Source organism: Temnothorax longispinosus, chromosome 4 (genome assembly GCF_030848805.1).
Source record: "Temnothorax longispinosus isolate EJ_2023e chromosome 4, Tlon_JGU_v1, whole genome shotgun sequence".
Classification (NCBI taxonomy): domain Eukaryota; kingdom Metazoa; phylum Arthropoda; class Insecta; order Hymenoptera; family Formicidae; genus Temnothorax; species Temnothorax longispinosus.
In genome coordinates this window covers 17637129-17659880 of record NC_092361.1, presented here as the reverse complement: position 1 = coordinate 17659880, position 22752 = coordinate 17637129, and the positions used below count along the sequence as shown (strand labels likewise).

Below are 22752 nucleotides of genomic sequence, written 5' to 3'. Positions count from 1 at the left end.
CCTTTCATAACTATGAAATTTATAAATAAATACATGTATTCAACACACGCGCAGAAAACTAACACGCATGCACGATAAATGATAACATATACTTGGTTCAACGATAAAGTCACGTAACTTCAGCGTATACGTTTCGCGCACGCGAAGTTTTGATGCGCTTCAACATTTATTTGCTTCGACAAGCAGAAATGCGTTGAAAGTTCGCGCGAAAGGAACACCGCAATTTTTAACATCAACACGATGAAAATGTCGATTTTGCAAACTTACTTGTTTTCCAAGTTTTATCAGGAAATCTAAATATTCTAAATATAAATATTCCACGACGATATTTTATATACGTCCACGATACGCGTGTATCGTGCATATGAATAAATGAGACAGTTTAATAACTATGTTCTTATATAATATGTCTTCGCGAGCCGTTACGGCTCGCGATATATCGACGTTGACAACGACGCGTTATTGATCGCCCGCTCGTTCGCGGAGTGCGGGCGCGAACAATATAACGGCGGTCGTAAAGATGCCGATCGCAGATTCCAGAACGCGAGACATTCGGTATATGAACCCCCCCAGCAGACTCTCTCGCAGGATGGCCTGGTCGAGGAAACAAAGGGGGCGCCGGAGAAATCGATCTGTCTGCCCGATGGAGAAGTGGCGGAAAGCCGGCGGCGAGCCCGACCCGTAAAAGTCAGCGCACACCAGCTCAGGGTTTCTCAGTCCGAGTCTATAGACCTTTAGGATGTTGAACCCGACGCGACTTGCCCATTCGAGTGCAATAAAAATCCGGACCGACGCGGACGTCCGTAAAATTAGAGCACGTAGCATTACGTTCGCCGTAGGATGATCCGGAAAGAACGTATACGCGGGGCAAGTAAACGTCCCGTTTCTCTTGAGACGCCCCGCGTTTCCCATGTATGTATACTCCCATCATTTCATAAACCCAAAGTTCTTTGGAACTCTATCTCTCTATTTTTTTTATTAATTGTTTAATTTTTATAAACTGCAATGTAGGTTCAATCAAATCAAATGTTGAGATTTTTAAATAATATAGAAAAGTTTGGAGGTTCTTACGTATTTTTATAATAGAACGCTCTTCTCGCTCAGGTTTTGATTTTATGCCGCAATCATATCTCTCTTGATCAAATATTAAATACTCTTAGTAATGTTGTACATGCAAAAAAAGATAAAGAGGAGTACTATCAACTATTGATTTTTATCGCCACTTGTAGTAGCCGTGCTGACATGTTTAATATAACATTCGACCACCATTATCAGTATTTATACGTTATTCAATACGCATGAGTCTAGCTCTAGCGTCCCAGGATGATAATTCAAATGCAGTCACGATCTATATACAGTAGGGTTTTGCCCTCGGGCTGAGTCATCAGAGTAATCAAAGCTAACAATGCATACTCAAAGATCTTTTATGGGATGTTTAAATGGAGCAGCTATTTCCATAAAATTTCCATAAAACAAATAAAATGAAGAAAGATCGATAGAATCTTTAACCCTCAATTAGCACACATGTGCTAAGTCGCACCACTTTTTTTCGTTCAGCACTTTATATATTTCAATTTTTCATATAAAAATCCTTTCTTTTTCGTAAAATAAAGTGCACTACTCGATTGCCAGGGAAATTTTACATAAATTTTTATTAAAAATGACTGAGATACGACAGTTAAAAGTCAAAATCTCAAATCGCACTAGTGTGGCATTTGAGGTGGCTCAACCGAGGTGTGCTAATTGAGGGTTAAATTGTAAAAAAGATCAGATTTGATCGAAGAATTTGTCCTTAAAATTTAACTCGAGTTATGTGTGTCGCATGAGATATAATTTTACTTATTTCATTTTTATTCGTTACCAACGACAGTTCGTTTTACGTTCTGTGGCGCGAGTCAATTTCGTCATTTAAGAGATAACTGACTGTTATTCGCGCAATCGTAAAACCAAGTCGCAAGTATAACGAAAATTTACGATGACACTCACCGTTTCCGGAGTTGTGAATGGCCTTGATAGCCTTCTTGAGCTTCGTGAGACCATCCCTATCGAAGTCCAACGTCTGAAAGAAGAAAATAATGATAATACGGTGAAATATTACGCAAGCTAGTAAAATGATAATTTCTTGAAGTCCACAAAATTTTGTGTGTCAGACTGTTTTGCATTTAAATAAGCGTTTATAAACGTGGTGGTACCGTGCGAGCGACATAAATGTAAAATATTCAACGATCTCTCTTCCGATAACAAAAACACACTTTGAACATCTAACATTTAGATTTTAGTTATTTTATTTTATTTAATTTGTGTGAATATTCTGGAAATATTATAAAATTGCAAATGACGTTCAAACTTCGTTCTTTCGTTTAGTATGCAAAAATTATAGTTTTTGTCGATGCGCTTTAAAAAAAGATTGTAACATAGTTAAAAAATATTCAATTTGAAATAATCCTTAATAAATAATTAGTAAAAATATCGTAGAATCAACATCAATATCGTAAATCTCGAAATCAAATCAAGAAATTTTATTCATGTACATTATAAATATTTAAATTACAAAGCAAATTAATCAAAATTTAATTATATAACAATCTCTTCTTCGTCAAATTTCAATTGTCAATAATGTCATTTTTCAAACATCTTTCAAACGTGAATTTTTTCGTAGAACTCCAAAAAAAAAGATTCTATACGCATTTGAATTTCACGCGATGTGCGCTCTGCGGGAGTCATAAATCCGGATGTGTCTTTCACCCAAATCCGTCACGGATTCGTGAATCCGGACATCCGGTTAGCTTTAAATCCCCCTTGCTCTCCACACGTGCTTTTAACCGCTCTATCAGTTTTGCGGAGGGAATGAAGATACAAGTAAAAGTTATGCTCGTAAGATGATTACCGCAGCCGTAATTTTATCACGTATATACTTAGCGCTAAAATGCGGTCCTAAAGCGACGCGTTTGCCCGGAAGTGCCATCGTTCGTTCATTTACTTCGTGTGACAGCGAGAAGGTGCTGACGATATATATTTAACATTTTATCTCAGCTGCGATGTTGTGAATCACACCTGCCTCGCATTCACGTGTGGTGCATCATTCGTCGCGTTGCCATCTTTTGTGGGTCAAATCGACGCTCACGGTCGCGTCGCACTTTATTTCAGGGTGGGAAAAAAATAGAAGCAAGGTGAAGCATATGCGAAGTATAGATGTTAAAAATAAGAGATTCGACACAGCGATCAAATAATCTCGAGAATAATCTCTTTCCACGCACAGTCATTTTTTTTTTTCCATAAGTTGGCAGACGCATCCTTTACAAGAGACACAAAATAAATCACACAGGACTATTTAATAAACAAAATATAAAAGATATTGATGTCGATCGATTAATCGAGTACAAAACCCTCTATGGAGAAGAACTATAATATAATTTTAAAAGTATATAAGAAAACATCGTACACACATTTATTAACCGTTCCAAACATCGGTTATCTCTCTAGTGCAACCAGCGCAAATAAATTGTGTGCAAGCAGAAAGCAAAAGAACGAAAGAAAAGAAAAGAGGATGATATGGAATCTGTAGGAGGAGATGAAGGAAAAGAGCGAAGGAGGAAAAGGATTGAGCCGCGCGATGATCGAGGGCGTCTATGGACGCGCCGGGAATTCACGCGGCGTACGAGCAATAAAAACGACGGGGGATGCTGTACTGAAATAACGCCGACCGACGACGACAAATATCGATAAGAGTTTAATAAGCGGGCGAGAACGCGCGCGTGATTAACGCACGATACGACGCGGCGAATAAGTTCAATGCCAGACCGTATAATGAGCAGAGCGCGATACGTGAAACGCACGAAATATTATTGACGCATTCATTTGCCGACGCAATTATATCCGAATGTGCATTACAGCGGATGGTTCTGTCTCTTTCGTGCAAATTGCTCCCGAAATACGCAGCGTCTCTCGTGTGCGCTTCTCTATTCTTAATCGTTTCATTTTTTTAATAGAATCCAGAATTATTAAAATAATATGAGGAATATATGTTAGTTTAAAAGTTACGAGTTTAGTTTATAAGTTTGTAAAGGATGTTAATCAGAATATTATGATATACGCGACATTATTCTTTCCGGAAAACTAAAATAATTTTTTTGAAAAACTAACTTCAAAATTCGCACTTCAGATACGCGAGTAGCTTCTTTAACTGAGATTGTTTAAGAACTTGTACGGATTTTTTTGCATCACGCAATATTTAATAGCTCTATTAATAATCGCTCTTTTTGTTTAATAATTTTCCACTAAATTTTTATTCGATCGAGGAGTGCGCACGCGATGCACATCGCCGCGTCTAACGCAATTATTTTCGTGCGCACAGGCGTGATCGAAAAAAAATCCGAGCGAAGAAGAAATAGAATACGTTGCCGGTCGGCCTTGCCGGATTCTCCCCCTCGGCGGCATTCGGGCCGGGGCAGCTCATGCGATGCGTTTCGCCGTCCTTGAGGCTCTCGGAGAAGGCCGCGCGCACGAGCCCGCAGAGCAAAACGACTCTCGGCTTCGCCGAGATCGGGATTCTCGCCTCCACCACGCCCGCGACCTCTCTTCTTTCCCTCCCCTCCCTCCCCTCCCCCCTCGTCCCTTCCTGCCCCCGGAACCGGACGAGAGAACCGGGAAGATAATTGTCTGTGTATGTGCCTCTGGGATGTGGGCCTTACGTTTGCGCTGCGCACGCACTCGCACGCAAGCATATTGTCAAGGAATGCTTGTGAATGCTCTAACAAGAGTGGTTCCCATACTGAGACATTTGTTCCCAAAAATTCTGTCTAAAAAATAGAATTTTTTAATAAAAAAATAAAAGATAAAGAGAATTGCTTTTTATAATAACAACGAGAATTAATGAGACGTACAATGTAAATAATGAATTTTTATTGTAAAGGTATATGTGATGATAAATTAGAAATTTCATTAATTGAGAAGGCGTTTCAGAATGTGATTCATTTAGTAGAGAGACGGGACTTGATATCTCTTTAGTCGTTTGAATACCATCTCACACGTGTAATAAATAATTCACAGATGATCGAAATTTTTCATCGGAATTTCTTAACCATATTGTTAGAAATGTTATGTGAAACCGATTACAGTAAAATTTCAAATAATTGAAAGAAAGGCATTGTGTAATGTTATAACCATAATAACAGTTAAATAATACATCTTATAAAAATGTTGTTATAATAAAACGGAGGATAGTAATATGTCAATTTATAAATAGCTAAATATAAAATCGCGAATAAACATTTTATTTTCGAAAATTATATTGTCGAAATCGATTCGGCCTCGTGTCCGGCAAATCGAGTGCCTTCTCATGCGAATCAAAGACAGGCAGCACGCGTCTCGCCGGCCAGTAATTAGCCGCAATGGCACCCGCGTGCCTGCGTAACCTCGCATCCAGCTGTAATTGCCTCTCTCGCTAATTAATGCGCACTATGAGCACGAACGTACGCGCAAAGGTTACACCGTTGACAGAGAAGCCGGCAGCACATATAATATGGTCGTCATACTAAATGTCTCGGCAATCGATCGCTTGCGTGGCGAAGTCTTACGTGGTTGTGGTAAAAAAGTAATCCGGAAGTTGCTCGACGTGACAATGTAGTTATGTATCTTTCATTAAAAGTTCTTCATAAGTATTATTATAAATATTACATATAATATTTATAATAATAAGTTTTTTAATTTTTTACTTTAATTTTACCAAAGAAACTGTTGAAACTCCGTCTTTTTTTTATTGCAAAGCTGTGCTTTTTTAATCACAGACTCATAAATTTTTGGCATTTTTGCTAAGGTGGACTGAGCTTTTAATTCTTGAAATGCTACTATAATTTGTTTTTTAAATGATTAACATTTTGACTATTTGTGGCGTATAAACTAAACTTTTGACATGTGCATGACTCCATAAATAAAAATAACAGAAATAGTAACTTATAGCAAGATCCGTTAGTCTTATAGTCGAGATGTAGTCAAGTGCACGTGTATACTGATAGATTTTCAAAATCATTTATTTTTGCCTGTACAAAAAACATTATTCTACAATTTAAATTTCGTTTTTGGAAATCTGTGATTAATTTTTATTAATTCTTAAATCATGAAAGAGATAGAATTATTTATATTATAGATATATTATTACGAAACTCTGCACATTTAATATCGTATAAGAGAATATTTTTCGAACGTTTTAACACAATTGGGCCTATGAGATATCTCAGTATATGGTTTTAAATATATATAAAAGTAAAATTCCAAATTAAATCACCAGAAATATTCTTTGGTCGCGACCGACATCCGTATATTTTATGGAAAATATTAAATTCCGCTTTGTTTCTATCACGAAATTGATTTAGCAGCTGTGAATAAAACCGGTCGACAATATTCATCCTGCGCGTGTGTAACCGTCGGAGAGATTAAGGAGCAACTTCGAAACTATCCTCCGTTGCAACACAATATAAAATACGTATTGTGCAGTCGAGGACGATATTGCAAGTTTCGCAAAGTTCCAACCGGGGAAACTTTCCTTCGAGTTACACCCATAATTCTCGCGTGTGCTTCTATCTGCTTCTCTGTCGTAAGATGTGTGCCAGCAGCGCGTGCCGTACAAGCGCGTCGCGGAAAACGTTTTTCTTGTTGATCACTTGAGAACACTCTGATGCCGGCGTACCAGGCGGCTTATATTGTACATTAGGCGATAAATCGCGCGCGATCCCGCTTCGTGCGAGCCTTAGCAAAGTGCAATTAATGATCCAGGCTCTCGTTCCCTCGTTCCCATCGTGTCGCGTGCCCCACGTTCTATACCTACGTAACGTACAAGGCGTGTTCCTCTTAGTAGGTGCTAAACGGTTTTCCCGCTACTTCGCGAGAAAAGTTTCTTCGACGTGCAGACGCAATGCGGAAATATCACGCGTAATGAAACTCGCATTTTACTTCCTATCTGAGACTGGAGAATTCATCGAAAGAGAACACGTTTCGTCGTACAGTTAAAAATTTTATAGATATACGATTTGATTTATCGGGATGTGCGCATTCGGATATAACATCAGATATACATTATATGTAATAAAACGGTATAATGCTAAAATAACAAAATAAACAACGCGGTATTTGATGATGAAAAAGAAATTGTCGCGAATGAGTGTTGAAGTGACATCGCCTGAGCGGAAATACGATCGAAATACGCGCGTCTCTCGATGATGCGGAGAAAATCAGCAGGATCATCATCATCATCATCATCATCATCGACCGCGGGATTACGCGAGCGTTAAAAATCCTTAACGACACCGCCTACGGCGAGTCGCGTGTATCTGGCGCGTCACAAAAATGACACGGACGTCGGACGGTGACGAGACTCATGTTCTGCGAGCTGCTGCCGGGTAGATAAACCTGCGGTACGACCTGAAAACGATTCCCGCGGCGGTTTTCTCGCTTGCGAACGTGCTCGCCGATCGCCGCCGGAATGCGGCCTGCCTGGCAATAGCTCGCGCGAGAACGTCGCGTCCGCGAATTCCAGAGGCTCGAACGAGGCGGAGCAGAGAAGCGTATACGCACACGCGTTTGCGATGCGTGATGCATGGTGCGTGCATCGACACCATCTTTCGACAATGGTGCGACGCAGTCTAGTTTTGCGCCAGTGACAAAAAAAAATACACCGGATCCAATTTCGCGACTGGTTTTCGCGTCGCGTTTCGCTGACGTAAAATAATCAGCCCCGTTATACGTTCCTTTTAGGTGTATTTTTCACAGTCTCAACAAAACAACGCAACAAGACAAAGTGTCGAAAATACTATCTTTTCAGTCAGATTTAATTAATTTAAAATATTGACTCTTCCTTAAAAAAAAAAAAAAAAAAAACTTAATGGTAAAATAGAAAAATATAGAATCTATGAATTAATATAAGATAAAAAAATTTGTATTTAATATTATGCTTTTCGGAAAATATGTACAATAATAGGTAGTTAAATAATATATAATATATAATAATAAAAGAACTTAAGCTTCAATAGTAAAGAAATATTTTGTGTACCTAAGAAATCTTCAAGACCGTTTCCTACAACGTTTCTTGTTGTACTTGCAACTGTAAATACGTCGCGTATATGCACAGGTTTATTCCTAGAATCATCTTAGACACGTTTCAAATTTTTACAGCTTATTAGACATTGGCAAACGTCGGATTTTCCAGCTACACGCCCAAAGAATTCGCTCGCGCTGTTTCGCGCGAAAAAAAAAATCGCCGATGTGTCAAAGCGCGCGTTCACGTTTCCGCTCCGCTGAGGGGTTAATCTGTCGGACAAGCGTGCAGTCTTGGAAGGGAAAAATGCAGGGATAGTTGCGAGTGAGGCCATTGTATCGGAACCAAAACTCAGCGCGCAAAGTTAAAGACAAAGAACGCATAAAAAGTCGGACATGTAATCGCGTTAGAAGAAACCGATTTTTTTATTTATAGAAACAGGTTGAATAAAAATAAAATTTTATGTAAACTAAAAGAATTAGAAACATTAGAAACGTGCTTTGCAACAGGTCGACATAAAAAAATCATCAAAAAATTCGATACTGAAATTTTATTTTATAAAAATATTCAAAAATTAAAAATTGTAATTTTATAATTGGGAAAAAATTCACTTCATGTAAATTTTGATAAAGTTATTTTCTAATGGATTTCTCCAACAAGACTATAAATTATTTCCCTTAAATTGTTCTAATTATATCAATGGCTTCTTGCTTTGTAGAGTATCTAGATGTAGATAAATATCACACAGGGGGTGTAACACTTTTGGCAAAATTTTAGACATACTTCGCACGTTGACACGTGCCCAAGCTTCTGTTCATATTAATAAGTACGTTTGACATATTCATGTTCCTAGACCAACGTTGAAAATATCGGAAAGCGTTAGAAGTTTACGAGTAAATTGCGTTATTACTCAGAGAACGCGATAACGGACGTATAATAACGGGAAATGGTGGCATTTTTCGAGCGATCCAGAATATTTGCATCATCATGTAATTTCTGAGACTGATTAACACTGTAATACTAATGTCATCCAGCAATCCAAATGCTAATAGTGCCCAGTTCTAAACATATGTTAGAAAAATCGAGGAAACACTTAAAATAGCATATCGGTATTATAACAAAGAGTGCAAAGGAAATATAGATAAGAACTCTACACAAGAACTTTTGGGTATTTTAATATAATTTTGTTAATATTAATTATAGAAAGAAAAATAGTAATGACAATAAAGTTAAAAATGTGTAAATATAAGTAATAAGTTCAAGAAAATGTTTGTTTAAACTAATATTTATTTAATTAAAAAAATTGTTTGAGGAAGATCTATCCCAAAAGCGTTGAAGAATTTATAATTAAAATTTAGGTATCAGGGAGGAATCAGCATTCATTACGCGTTACGTTCTGTGCAAATGTATACCTCGTAGAAGAATTTACTACAATAATTACGTGCAAATTTCGGCGTTACGCTTAAAATAACGATGAAAGAAAAACGAGAATAAAATCAACCGCAATACTGATTATATATCGAATGATAAGCATTCTCCATATGCTCTGTGCAAATATATTTACCGCAATCTCTGAGATAAAACTCGCTAACATATATCCCGAAGTTAAGTCAACTAGTCCAGTATTTATAGGCTACTCTTCGAACCGGGAATCTCTCGCAGGAAATTCCGATGAGAATAAAAACTCGTTAGTTATTTACACACGTGAATACCTTTCGTTATTTTAATATGTACTTTTATACATTCGAGTAATTGAATGCGATCAACGCTTTTATATAACTTACAATTGGAAATCGTGCCTCGATAAGGAGCGATAACATGTTTTTGTCGGTAAAATGCTACGTTACAGATATTATTACAAACAATTCATTGGATTTCATAGCCGAAATACAGAAGTACTTTATTGCAGATCTATGCAAATTAAATCGATTTCATATTAGCACAACCGGCTCTACTCCTCCCACTCTCGTTCCCATATACATCGGAGTGCATCATCCAGTTAGCGCCTAATTTAACATTCAATTACGCGATATACCCGAATCGATTTCGAGGACGCGCGAATTACGCCTCTTTTATTATATTGCTGAATATATATTCGATCGGAACTCATTCGCCGTTTATCGATTACCGGCATGTTTGTCATATTAATAGTGTAGACAAAGCAGGATGTATGTCCCGAATTTACGTCAAATTTAAGAAGTGCATTATATGTTTAAGATTTTATTATTACCGATACATGTATGTTGTATACATGTAGTGTATTTCATGTTGTATAGTGTATAAACATGATTTGCATATTTATACTACATTTATATATATAGTGTAAATTATATAGATCACTAAGAAAATTCAAATTTTTTATTTTTTTTCTAAGAACATTTTGATAAGCTACTACCTAGCAACTTTACTTCGGTCAAAGTCTGCTTCTTTAATTGCAACGTTCAGACGATTCTTCATAACTGTTATCGGCCGTCTTCGACGGAAGGGAGGCGATTGCACTAATAATACACCACAAGATAATACGACATAACAATTGCATCGTTCTCATGCATTTTCCCTTTTTTTCTTTCTTCTCTTTTTTTTTAGTATTTCACGGAAAAATGAACGTCGCGCGCTCGGTTAACGGTTAAATCGTTCGGTTAAATGACCGCTTTCTCTTTGTGTGACTGAATATGCGTGAGCTTTGTGCGGCAACGATCGAACCGGAAATTGAATTATGCCGATATACACGTGTATTGCTTCCTTAGAGATCCAGATAATATGACACCCGGTCATTTTCGTAACAGAGGTGACAGGTAATGGTCGAAACTACGCGCAATTATATATATGTATCCTTGAGCTATACATTTAAAGTTCTTATTAGGATAACAGCTCTTGAAAAGAGTAACACACTCAAATCAAAATTCCTTAAATTACCTGATATTGCAACTATTCGGGGTGTTAATTACGTTAATTTTTTAAATTGCCACTTGATTTGCCAGTATTAATATGCTCAAATATGTATGGAATTTAATATCAATTTGTACTGACAAAATTTCCTGAGTTTTCAAATAAATTTTCTCACTCTTACTGACCTTCTTCAATAATATTTTATGATTAATGTCAATGGTCCATTATCAATATTATCATAATTAATCATTTAATTATAATAATAAGTACAATATCTTAATTAAATAATATTACTGTCAGATGACTAAATATTTTGCATAAGAGAGAGAAGCCAATAATAGTTCTATCAAAAATGACCAAATTTTTTTATACATATAGAAATATATCAGTATGCAAGAGTTCATGATGCAACTTTGTGCAGACGACCCATTTCTTTCACAAAACACAATACTTTAACCTAATTTGTAAGTCGATCAAATTTTCTTTCATAAAGTGCCAGATGTCGAAACTGTGTGCTTCGCGAAGATCGCATATGACTTCCGGGAGCGTGTCGAAAAGGAACGTCTATATAGCAGACTGCTTTGCCAAGCTGCTCCTGCTGCTGTCTCGATCTATCCGGAACACCCGCTGTTCCGGACGATGCGACACGGACATGAGATAACATCGATTTCCTATAAATCTATATAATAACGCATTCACGGCAGCCAGGGCGTTATCCCCGGCTTCTCTTGCGTTCGCGCGATTACTCTTGTTTGACGTCGAGACTGCGACAATCAATCCCCGATACGATTGAAGTAGTATAGATGCGAAACGGCAAGAACTATAGCTAACTAAAGTAGCTATCAGTAATATAAATATTATTAATATTATTAAATTAACTTTTGGATAATCAATTTTTTATGAAACGCGGCTTTTCTTCGATGTTGAAGAGAGAATAAGAGTTAATACGACGTTATGAACCTGGAAAATTACAGCAGCAGGAGATTAGATTTCATCATTCTACGAGTATACTTGGCGTTCTATTGTCAAGAAACAGCGCGCACAATGGGGCCAGAATTAGATTGCAGCTGCACCGAGAAGACGCACCTCATTCTTCTTCGCCACGGTCCACGTTCCACCTAAGTTTCTTTTCGTTTTCTCGCTGTCGAACGATATCTTTCGTGTTTCCGCACGGATACCTCTGCCATGTGTGGTTTTCACGGCGAAGAGAGAAATCTCACGTGCGGCTTTCGAAACTTTAATTTACATTATCATTTTCCCGTTTACAAGAAAAAGTAAAACGTATACGTATACGTACGTTTGAAAATTAACGTATATAATTAACGTAGTGGGTATCGCGACTATCGCGCAATATCCGGCTTGGCTGAAAGAAAATAAAAAGCTCCACATAATGTGATGTCATAATAGCTTGTCGCTAAAAATAAGCGCAAAAGTAGGTCGCCTGGAATCTGGAATAGATTAGACGTATCTCAATGATAGGGCAATTATCACGAAGGACAGTAAAATCTCTCTGTAATGTAACGTCATAATGAATCCCTGACCATATTTTAAAATAAAATTTCATTACGTCGGATACCAATCCCAAAATCTCATGATATGCAAAATATTGAATTTTAGTCGGCGTAATAATTCAAGAATTTAATTTCATTGCGGTAAAATTTTATTATCGCAATACTTTTTTTTCCATGTATTTCCTCCAGTGTTAAATAATGAAAAAGCTGCACGTATACTATCTAAATGCTCTTCGATATTTCGCGTTTCGTCCATGAATTTCGGTATTCCCGACTCGTTGCCCACGTTCACCATATAAGGAATAAGGAGGCGTTTACAGCTGACGAACTGTTTTGAATGCAGGGCCATATGTGTATCGCCTTCCGTTCCGATAACCGCAGCCGGTTATCCTGTAACTATACTCGTTGACGGGAGGATCGCTATCTGCCTCGGAATTTATTACATTTGAAGTAGACACCGCGATCTTTCAAAACGGTCGTCAGAAAAAAAATACATATCCTGAAAAATATTTTTCAGGGATACAAAAAAGTAATTTTGCCGTCGTTTATCATATATTTTGTATTCTCATAAAGAAATATTAACAATACATATAAATAGTCTTCGCAATAAATGTCTTGATTTTATTTTATTTACTATTAAATGTTTTTTTTCTCTCTTTAAATTTCAATTATTATTAAATAATAAAAAAATTATAAATTATACTAGTATCGTGTTCTAGTTACTAACTGAATCTGTTTCAATAATTTTCGCAACAGATTTCAATTTTGTAACAAGTTCACTCAAATCTCTTTGTTTTCAATTAATTTGAAGAACAAATGTACCTCGATTAATAAATCCCTATTTTTCTCGACTACTGCTATTTTTCTACGCTTTTAGTGTGTCTGGAATTAACAATTACGTGCAACAACTCGACAGAATTCAGCGCTTCGTATCGTAAATTCTTTTCTATACCGACCTTAGAACCGCGGCAATGCTCGCCTGCAACATTGTGTCTGTGTTGAATTGCAAGTTGCAACCTGGAAGTTAAGCGAGCGAGAGTGCTCATTGCATTCCAACGTAAATGGCTAAACACAACCTCAAGAAAGCGTAGCGGATTGAATTATCATTCCAGAAATCGACGCGAGACAAGTTCAATCACCTTTATAGATTGCCGTGTATGAATAGATGCGGTAGATGTATATGAATAGACACCACAGATATCTCCATCAATGGATACCGAAATAATTGAATAATTGTAGCGTGAAATTCTCCAATACATCAGATGCCGGATAAATCACTAATTTATATAGTGTCCCATTTCTATCACATTTCTATTTTACAAATTCCTCAATCAATTTAAAATTGAACTTTTATTCAACATTAAATAAGACACCTATATCTTCATTACCGCTTTTTTCATCATTAATCATAATTAACGCTTGAAAGTAACGGAGCAAATTGAATTCTAAGAGAGAAAATACATGATAAAATCAAATATCTCAATTATCTCGTGTTACCCATCAACCCGCATCTCGAGTAAAACAGAAGTAAACACTTTTTTTTAATGATAACTTTCCTCGATAGTCTCGCTACGAAAGATCGGTTTCTAAATTGATCAACAAATCTGTCAGTTGTGTTTCACGATTTTATTGTGCATATTCCTACTGCATTAATGGTCGCATTAAAATATTGATTTGTGAATAGTATCGAACATCCCGATACATTTCCGCGCCAGCAGACGCAGGTGCGCTAGCGAGAGCTCTCACGGAGAGAATGAAAGGAATTCCCAGCCCATGCCGGCCTTGACAGGCCGTTCGTTCGTATTGTCGACATTTACGCGCCGCGATTTGCAAGCGTTTATGTGCCGCGCGAAATCGCGAAATCGCTCTCTAAACGACGACGACGCCGCGCGTCGCAATAATCTCCGCCGCAGCAACACGCCCAGGTGCATTTCGTAAATGCTCGTAAAAAAGAAAAAAAAGAAAAAAAAGGAAGAACACCGGCAGCCCGGTATTACGCGATGGCGTAAGAGCGATTATAAGACAACGAAAGCAAGCCCCAGACATCGGTAATTAAGATGTCGGTCGCTTTCGCCGCGGGCGCAGCGCGCGATTTACATGAAATTGCATTGTTGCGTCTCGGTAGGATGCACTCCGCGTATCTCCCGTTATCAAGAAGGAGAAGGTCGTACAAGCACGCTCGTTGCGTCCCGAGAAAATAATAATGCAGTTACTGCCGGCGACAGTACAGGAATGCATAATATTCAGCACTCACAAACTTAATTTTCTATCGTTGATGTATAAACGGGAAATGAAACAAATTTGAGATGTCTTGCAACTACTATTATACATGCTAAGTGCAATATCAGCGATATATTGCATATCGATATTTGCACGCGAGAGCAATGTAAAATATACAATGTAATATAATGTATATATGTAATGTATACACTGCGTTAAATATTAAAAGATGAAATTTAAACCAATACCTTAAGTCAAATAACGTGTTGTTATTTTTAACATATGTGTCGGAATTTATTATTTTAACTTCATTGGTTTAGTTGAATTAATACATTGTTTTAGTTAAATTAACGACATATCGAGTAGGAGCAGTGACGACCTGTAGAAATGGTTAAAAATGACTCAAATTGAGTATAATTTAACCCTACGAATTTAACAATGTGTTCTAATTTTGTGACATACTCCTCTCTCTCTCTCTCTCTCTCTCTCTCTCTCTCTCTCGCTCGCAATGATGATAATATTCGTACGATTAGCCAAGATTAATCTCTAGCTATGGTCCCTAGCCTAAATGCATTCGATTATTTCTGGCATAAGAGTCGTCCACAACTGGTATCCTCGATCGAGAAAGCAGGCTGTCGCCGGCCATTATCGAGGCACTCGTTTCGATTGCTAAGAACGCTCTATACCACCAATGACTTGAAGAACACCCTATATAAGCGCTTTATTGGGTTACTTCGGCGATATTGTGCGGACGTGGACGCAACCATTGAATTTGATCTCGATAATCTCTTTGTCGTCGCAATATATTTATACTGCAAATATTAAGCAAACATTTTTGACGATTTTTTACGCCCACTATTAGCAGAATGATATATCAGTTGCCAAAGCAAAATTGAAAAACTTTTTAATAAATAAAGCTTTTGACAAATCCTTTTTCTGCCTTTTTCCTTATCTATATAACACACAGTTTACACGTTTTTAATTATTCTGTTAATATTAATATTTTTATATAAATTTTGCTAGTATATATACAATTCTTTAAATATCAAGCACATGGAAATTGATATTGATGTTGAAAAATAAAAATTTATATTTAATAAGGAATTTATATAAACGTGGAAAAAGGCTGTCGTTCACAGTTGACTCGCGCTTATTTGTTTTACCAAGCATATTTTTTCACAATGCTTTCTTTTCGCATTTCCAAGAGAAAGTTAAACAATCCCGTTTTCATTAACTGACAATGCGTTTCGCGTTGTTTTATTTATCGTTATTCTCACCATGATCGTTCTTCCGGGGGATGCATGTCTCGCACGATAATGATTAACTTTTTAGCTATATATCGTGATGCTCAAATGCGATTTCTAAACGCACGCATCTCGCTCCGGAATTCGCGCCACAGGCACAGGAAACGCTCGTCGTTACAACGAGATGCAACGGTCCGGGTGAAAGTCGCGGAGAGAAAGGAAGATTTTTCATCAGCCAGCATCATAATGCGGCACGCGATTAATTTCTGACCGCGGTTCGTGTCACAAGGCACGAGAAGAAACGGCCGGCCCTAACGTCTAATCTCGAAGATATCAGAACTCTTAAGAAAATATTTCTCTTTTAATACAATTAAATTTAAAATTCAATTAGCATTACGTGTTAAACAATATTATGTATAACGATTATTACATATTCATGTCGAGTTTTCCCGGTAAGATCCACTTTGCGGCTTTAAATTGTAAATCTGACAGGTATATTAAGCTAACTAAGCCAAATTATCAGAACACAAAACATTTTATATGGAATTAATTTGCTAATTATTTGCTATTTTTTGCTTTTGAAAGTAATTTTTTTGCTCCAGCTATTAAAAAGTTAAACTTAAGATTAAGCTATCCAGCCATTGTAAAAAAAACACAGCAAAATTCCATATAAAACTTTTTGTGTTCTGACAATTTGGCTTAGATAGCTTAATATACCTAAATCCGACCCTGCTCCGACCTGCAATGGCTGAGTAAACGTACCAGGATCTCACGGGCACCGTATAATTACGTGGCCCTTAAAATTCCCCGTTCGGAAGTCAGACAACGAACTGGGTCACCCGGAGTACTTTGGCAGGAAACAAGCTACGCAATCGCGCCGATGACAGTCGACCGGAATTAATATCGCCATGTCTGAAAACCCTAAAAAAAAAAAACGACTGCTCTCTCTCTACGTTATTACTTTTTAAAGTGCTCGCACGTTATCTACAACGTACTAATCTCGCGCGGCAATTCGCCAAATCACTAAAATAACATACTCGAAATGAAATTAGCGCAAATTCAATGCATTTGTTAAATAATATTCTAAGTCTTTTATATTTTACATTTTCTCAATTACGCCTCCTTAAAAATATTCAATTCCGATTTCTCTTTTAAAACCGTGTATGCTTATATTTAGCTTCATATTTCCATTCAATAATCATATACAGAAAATATTTCGCGGACATCGTTCCGCTGTCTGCAGTTCTCAATAATCCCACTTAAGCAGAATAAGTAATATAGTCAGTAATTTTTTTTTAGCTCAGTGTGCCCCTGTCTACACTGTCTAATAAAGCGGTTCATTTCAATTCGCCGAATTCAATCCAATTAATTTTATCTAATTCGCTTATTTAGTTATGCTTTCATATTCTTAATAGAGATAATCTTCTGATCATTCTGTTTTATTAAACGTGCCTTCCCCCGCGCTCCTTGACTCATAAAAAAAATCGCATGAGCACAAAATCCCACATCCACATCTATGCAAGATAAATGCAATAATTATTATTATTAATAAGTTCATTATGTTATTATTATTGATAATAATGCTCCGTAATGTCTTTGCAAAAATTAATCTTACTGATTAACCTCATCAATTATAATAGGCAATAATATAACAATTATCTTTATTATTATTATTATTGCTACGTTCTCCATTATACGTATAATAGTTGGGATAATAATAGATCTGCTTTTAATTACAGTTCAGAACTCGATCCTGTTCCGCTGTTTAACCCGTATTCACGTCTGACCGAAATTGAATTGTATTTTATTTATCGCCATCGGGCTAAATCGTTCGCCAAACTATCCCGAGGGCCTCTGGTGGCTCTTACGAACGTAAAATGTCGTCCTTACGAGCGGTTAACGTTCGCCCGATAATCAAATGCGAGGTAATAGATCCTGTCGAGCTCCTCGACGCCTCCGAACGCCCGGACGACTCTTACATCATGCTGCGTTAATAGAACGCTCATTTGCGATGCAGGCAGCTTTGCCGCTTTCGTCAATCATTGAGAAAAAATTGCGAAACTGCCGCAACTAAACCCCGCACTTCGCTTAGTAATGTTTCTCTCGCGTCGAGAAAATGCTAATTTTACATACAATGATCGATTTAAAATACTTTACACTCGAAATGCGCAATATGCCTCTAACTTTTCATACCAAAGTTGATAAAATATTCAAGCTTTTTGATCATAGATATTCCTTATTCCTATTTATAATCCGACAAGCCTTTGATTCATTTCTTTACTCGATAAAAAAATTTTCTGTACAGTCAAGATGTATTAAAGTCATTATTAAATTAAACAGATATTTTTTTAAATTATAAATAGCTTCTGTAGGTGTATTATTCATTGATTTTTTTCTACATGAAATAATAATTTCATAACGTGTCACATGAAAACAAGCAATCTACATATTCTACATGATAATACTGCTAATGAGGTAATAAATAGCGGCGCATATTTTTTGTACTCGGCGTGAGTGAAAGCGAACGAAAAGTTCTCTTTATCGGGCTTTTACTTTCATAAATTACAACGTAATTTAGAGAACCAGCTCGAGCAACTCCCGTACTCTTGACCCTGACTGTCTTCGAGTCACTTCGAGTCACCCACTTTCCCACTTTAGCACTTGGGACTTACGACACCAGTCTATACGAAATTCGAGCGTCGCTACTATTTTGGAACCCGTCGCGATCTATTTTTGTCACCAGTAAAAAGGGGGGAGAGAGAGAGAAAGGGAAAAAGAAAAAGAGAGAACGAAAAAGAACTGAAATAAAAATACACGGATTATTTTAACGAAGTTTTCGAAACTTGATTTATGCTACATTTCAAATAAGATCCTTGTACAAGTCGTGTAAAAATTAAATGATATAAATGATCTTGCTCTTAGATCAATTAAAAACTATAGAAGATCATGTATCATTTGCAATTTTTATTGTTAACTGTATTAATCGTACGTGTAATGGCAACATTTAAGGTAAAAAATTTAAGAAATTGTGAAAGTAATGTCCACATTCCTACCAATGCAGGTTAATTTCAATTCTAGTTTAACTTACTTTTCATCTTTTTCTAGTTCTATAGAATTTTTATAAAAATTAGAAAAAGATAAAAAGTAAGTTAAACCAAAATTTAAAGTTAATCTACATTGGTAAAAATGGACATAAGCGTTGATTATCGAAGCCTGAAGGTTGAATATCGAGAGTCGAGTGTCGAAAATTAAAAACACGGACGTTGATAAATAATTGATGAATCAAGTGTTTAGCGTTGAATGAAGTTTACGTGAGTACGAGACATAGCGCGAGGAGATATTCGGTACACGAATTGGCACGTATTAAAAGTGTGCAGATGTCGTCGTCGCCGTCGCAGAATAAACTTCGCCACGGCGATTATACTCGTCACCGTCTGTCAGCACGTCCGTAACGGCGAAATGTTCTACCGCGTTATAATCGTCACCGCCGCGCATGAAGAAGGAATTCCCGGCAAGAAGAGGAGGAATGGGAAGGAAGACGAAGAAGCCCCCGCGGCCTCTACGAGCATGCTCCTGGCGGAATTTTCTCCTCGCGAAAATTCTCCGGATCGTTAAAGGAGACGGGAAACCGTCGGCGTGCATCTTTTCCTCTTCCTCTCTCCTTCACCTTGCCGCTCCTTAGAGAGAAAGAGGAGAGAACGAGTGACCCGGAAATTCCGACACGCCGATGTGGGAAGATATTGGACATATTTCTCCGAGGCGAACTGAGGCGAGGTCGGTGAAAAATTTTTCATGTCTGGATCACATAACAATATTATACATATGATTCACAAGACTATCTTTCTCTCTTGGATAGTAGGTTTACATTTAAAATAAAGATGCGTTAAAAAAGAACAGATACTGCTAAAAGGTAAGAAAATAATTGGAGAGTCGCACTACGTCCGATTAGATTACTTTAGAGTAATCCCGGACACTCGACTCTTGAAGCTCTCGGCTTCCTCTCCCAATATTTATTATTTTTATCTTGTTATCTCTTCGTGTGTATCGGGAATTTGTTTTTTCTCCCTTTTTTTTCATTTCTCTCTTTCACTATCTCTTTCTCTCCTCGAAAAGCCCCAGTTCGAATTTTTTTATGCTCTACGAGCACGCTTCTGCACGGTTGCGCAAAAACATTTATATCAACCAAATGGATGGTTTCCCAGGCAATACGCGAACTAGTCCTCGCAATTTTGGAAGTAATATCGAAGTGGTAGAATATATACACGTCTAATTTCAGTTCCGCAACTACTGTCCAATCACATAAGAACAGTCACGAAATTGCTGCCGAAAATTAACCTTCATCAAATTATTATCTACGACCTTGCGAGAGCTGCGCAAATCGTCCTTGATTCTATATTGATTCGATCGATATTTCTGATTAGCGTACACTTATTCATCACATAATGATGAATGGTTACGTTTGCCGATTGTTTTTTTTGAAAATTTATCTTGGACGTATATATCTGGAAACAATGCGGAATGTTTGGAATGATGGATAGCAGTATATGTGACAGTGGACACGCAATGGAAAGCAATTTTTCATTATTGATTTTGCACAAGTTATGTATAAAGACCGTGAACGCTTTTTTGTGTACTTAGCGATTACATGAAAAATGATTTTCTCTTCTTTTCTTAGATTTCTCATGAAAATTTTATTAGCCTCAATTTTCAGTACATTTTAAGATGTACGTCGCTCATTTGCAATAACGAAATAAAAAATTGTCGTCATTTTTGAGTTGTACACCAAAATTGCATTTAAAAATGTTATTATATATTTTTTTAATGATACAGAACATTCAAAATTATTTTCTGGAAAACTTTGTTTTCAAGTTATGTCTCTGTTGCAGCAAATGAGCGACATATGTCTGCTTAAAAATACCAGTTTATCAGTTTAATTACTTACAAAATAGAAAATTGATACCATTACACTGGTGATAAAAATTAATCCTTGTTGGAATAGATAAATAGATTTCTATTATTCTTTTAATTTCTTGTTTTAAATAGCAAAATATAATAGATCGACTATTTAGTTAATCATGTATTCTATTATTGCGTAGGTGGAATAATGGAATAATAAAATAATATATTATTTATGCTCCATGAATGAGAGCCTTAATAATATATTAAAACGATACGTTCGTGACAATAATAATAATAATAATAATAATAATAATAATAATAATAATAATAATAATAATAATCACGGCATCACAGTGATATACCGGGTCTCTTTAGATCCTATTGCCAAGCCTATCGATAAATCCTTCCAAGTATCTTTACTAGTGCCAAATGTAAATCACGTTTTCGTATTACATAATGAAGAACAAGTCGCAATCATACAGTCACTTAAGACAAGCATTCACATTCAAATGAGAATGTTACTAACTTGCTTCAATAATTAACACTGTTCAAATGTTCGAATAACGGCACTTAATTTTAAATAAAATTCTCATCTTCCATCTTCTATCCCCAAAACTCATTCTACATGTTAAAGAATTCGATTCAAAATCCAATTAAAAAGGTCCCATTGTTCCGTTCCGTGGGGAAAAAATAAGACGTGTGGCTTTGTTGTCGGGCCTAGTATTTGCGCTATATTCCTATATTACACGCCTAGCCGTATCTTTGCACAGGAATATGCACTTCACGCGCGGCCTACTGTTGCACGGATTCCACTTGACAGAGATACGTATCATAGTCATTCACGCGCCCGCAAATTAGAAAAGCGTCGACGCGAAGCGATGATCACGTTGCATTGCGCGCCGGGCAGCATAGCGAAACAACGGCCGCAGATGTCTATGGAATCCAAGGAAAAATGCGGTACATCCGGTATTCAAGAATATCGCTATTTAGTAGTGTCTGACGTCGAGAGCTGTTTTTGTTAGCGCTCCTTCAAGTCGTCGCGCTTTTTTATCTTCCTTTATATTATTTTCGAAGCTGCACGTTCAAAACGCATCGCGCGAGAAACGTTTTACGTCCGCATTACCAATACTTATTGCGAGAAACGAGCCACTGAACAGCGGAATATAAACCCGATAATGCGGCCAGTTTCCTGGCGAGGAAATCGGACTTCAAAGCACGTGCGACGATAATAACAGGCGTCATCGCCGACTACGTCGCGGCTTTAAATGCCTCGGCATTAGCATCATTTCCACATTTGAAGTGTTAACGATCAATCGGTGACGATAAGCAAGCCTCTCCCTCGCCTCTTCACCGTGCTTTCGCAAGACTTGAAATTCTTGTGGACTCGTAACAAAATGGGCGCGATTCAATTAAACGCGAACGAAAACCGTGGGGCGATAATCATACTTGTATCTCGATGTTGCACAATCGGCGCCAGAAACGGAACGTCTTTCGTTCGGTAAGCTTCTGTAAAGTGATAATAAAAGCTCGTAAGGCGTGTACTAATCGTGCTAATTGTAAGTGCTCTCGTCATCCCGGGAGTGGAAACCTTAAAGCCTAAACGCAATACAAAGATACAGGCAATAAAAACAGCTGGAATAAGACAGGCAACAGAAATAACCCCACATTTCAACTTACCAAAAATTGCATACCAATTTAACGCAATGGAATATGAAATAAGCAATAAAAACAGAATTTCCGATGCGTTGGATTTTTATTCTCCATTGCCTGTACCTGACCAATCGCACTGATTCAGTTTTATTACAAGTCGAAATGTGATTATCAGTTGGCCTGTTCCAACTTCTCTTGCATGCTTCATCTTTTCTCTTTTCACGTTGGAGAGAAAAAGAGAAAAGATGAACAATGCAAGAATTTGAGCTAAAAAATGAACAGGGGCCTTCTGTTGCCTGGCTCGTTTCCT

At 37.1% G+C, this 22752-nt stretch overlaps 1 protein-coding gene across 4 annotated transcripts in view; it reads right to left on the bottom strand.

The window, feature by feature from the left end:
• Positions 1-22752, bottom strand: part of Asap (ArfGAP domain of ASAP) — a 49990-nt gene that overhangs the window by 24593 nt on the left and 2645 nt on the right. For all 4 annotated transcript variants that reach the window (XM_071774856.1, XM_071774857.1, XM_071774858.1 and 1 more), the window contains exon 2: positions 1987-2059. In XM_071774856.1, the coding sequence (XP_071630957.1) occupies positions 1987-2059 (73 nt within the window). The remainder of the gene's footprint in view (positions 1-1986; positions 2060-22752) is intronic.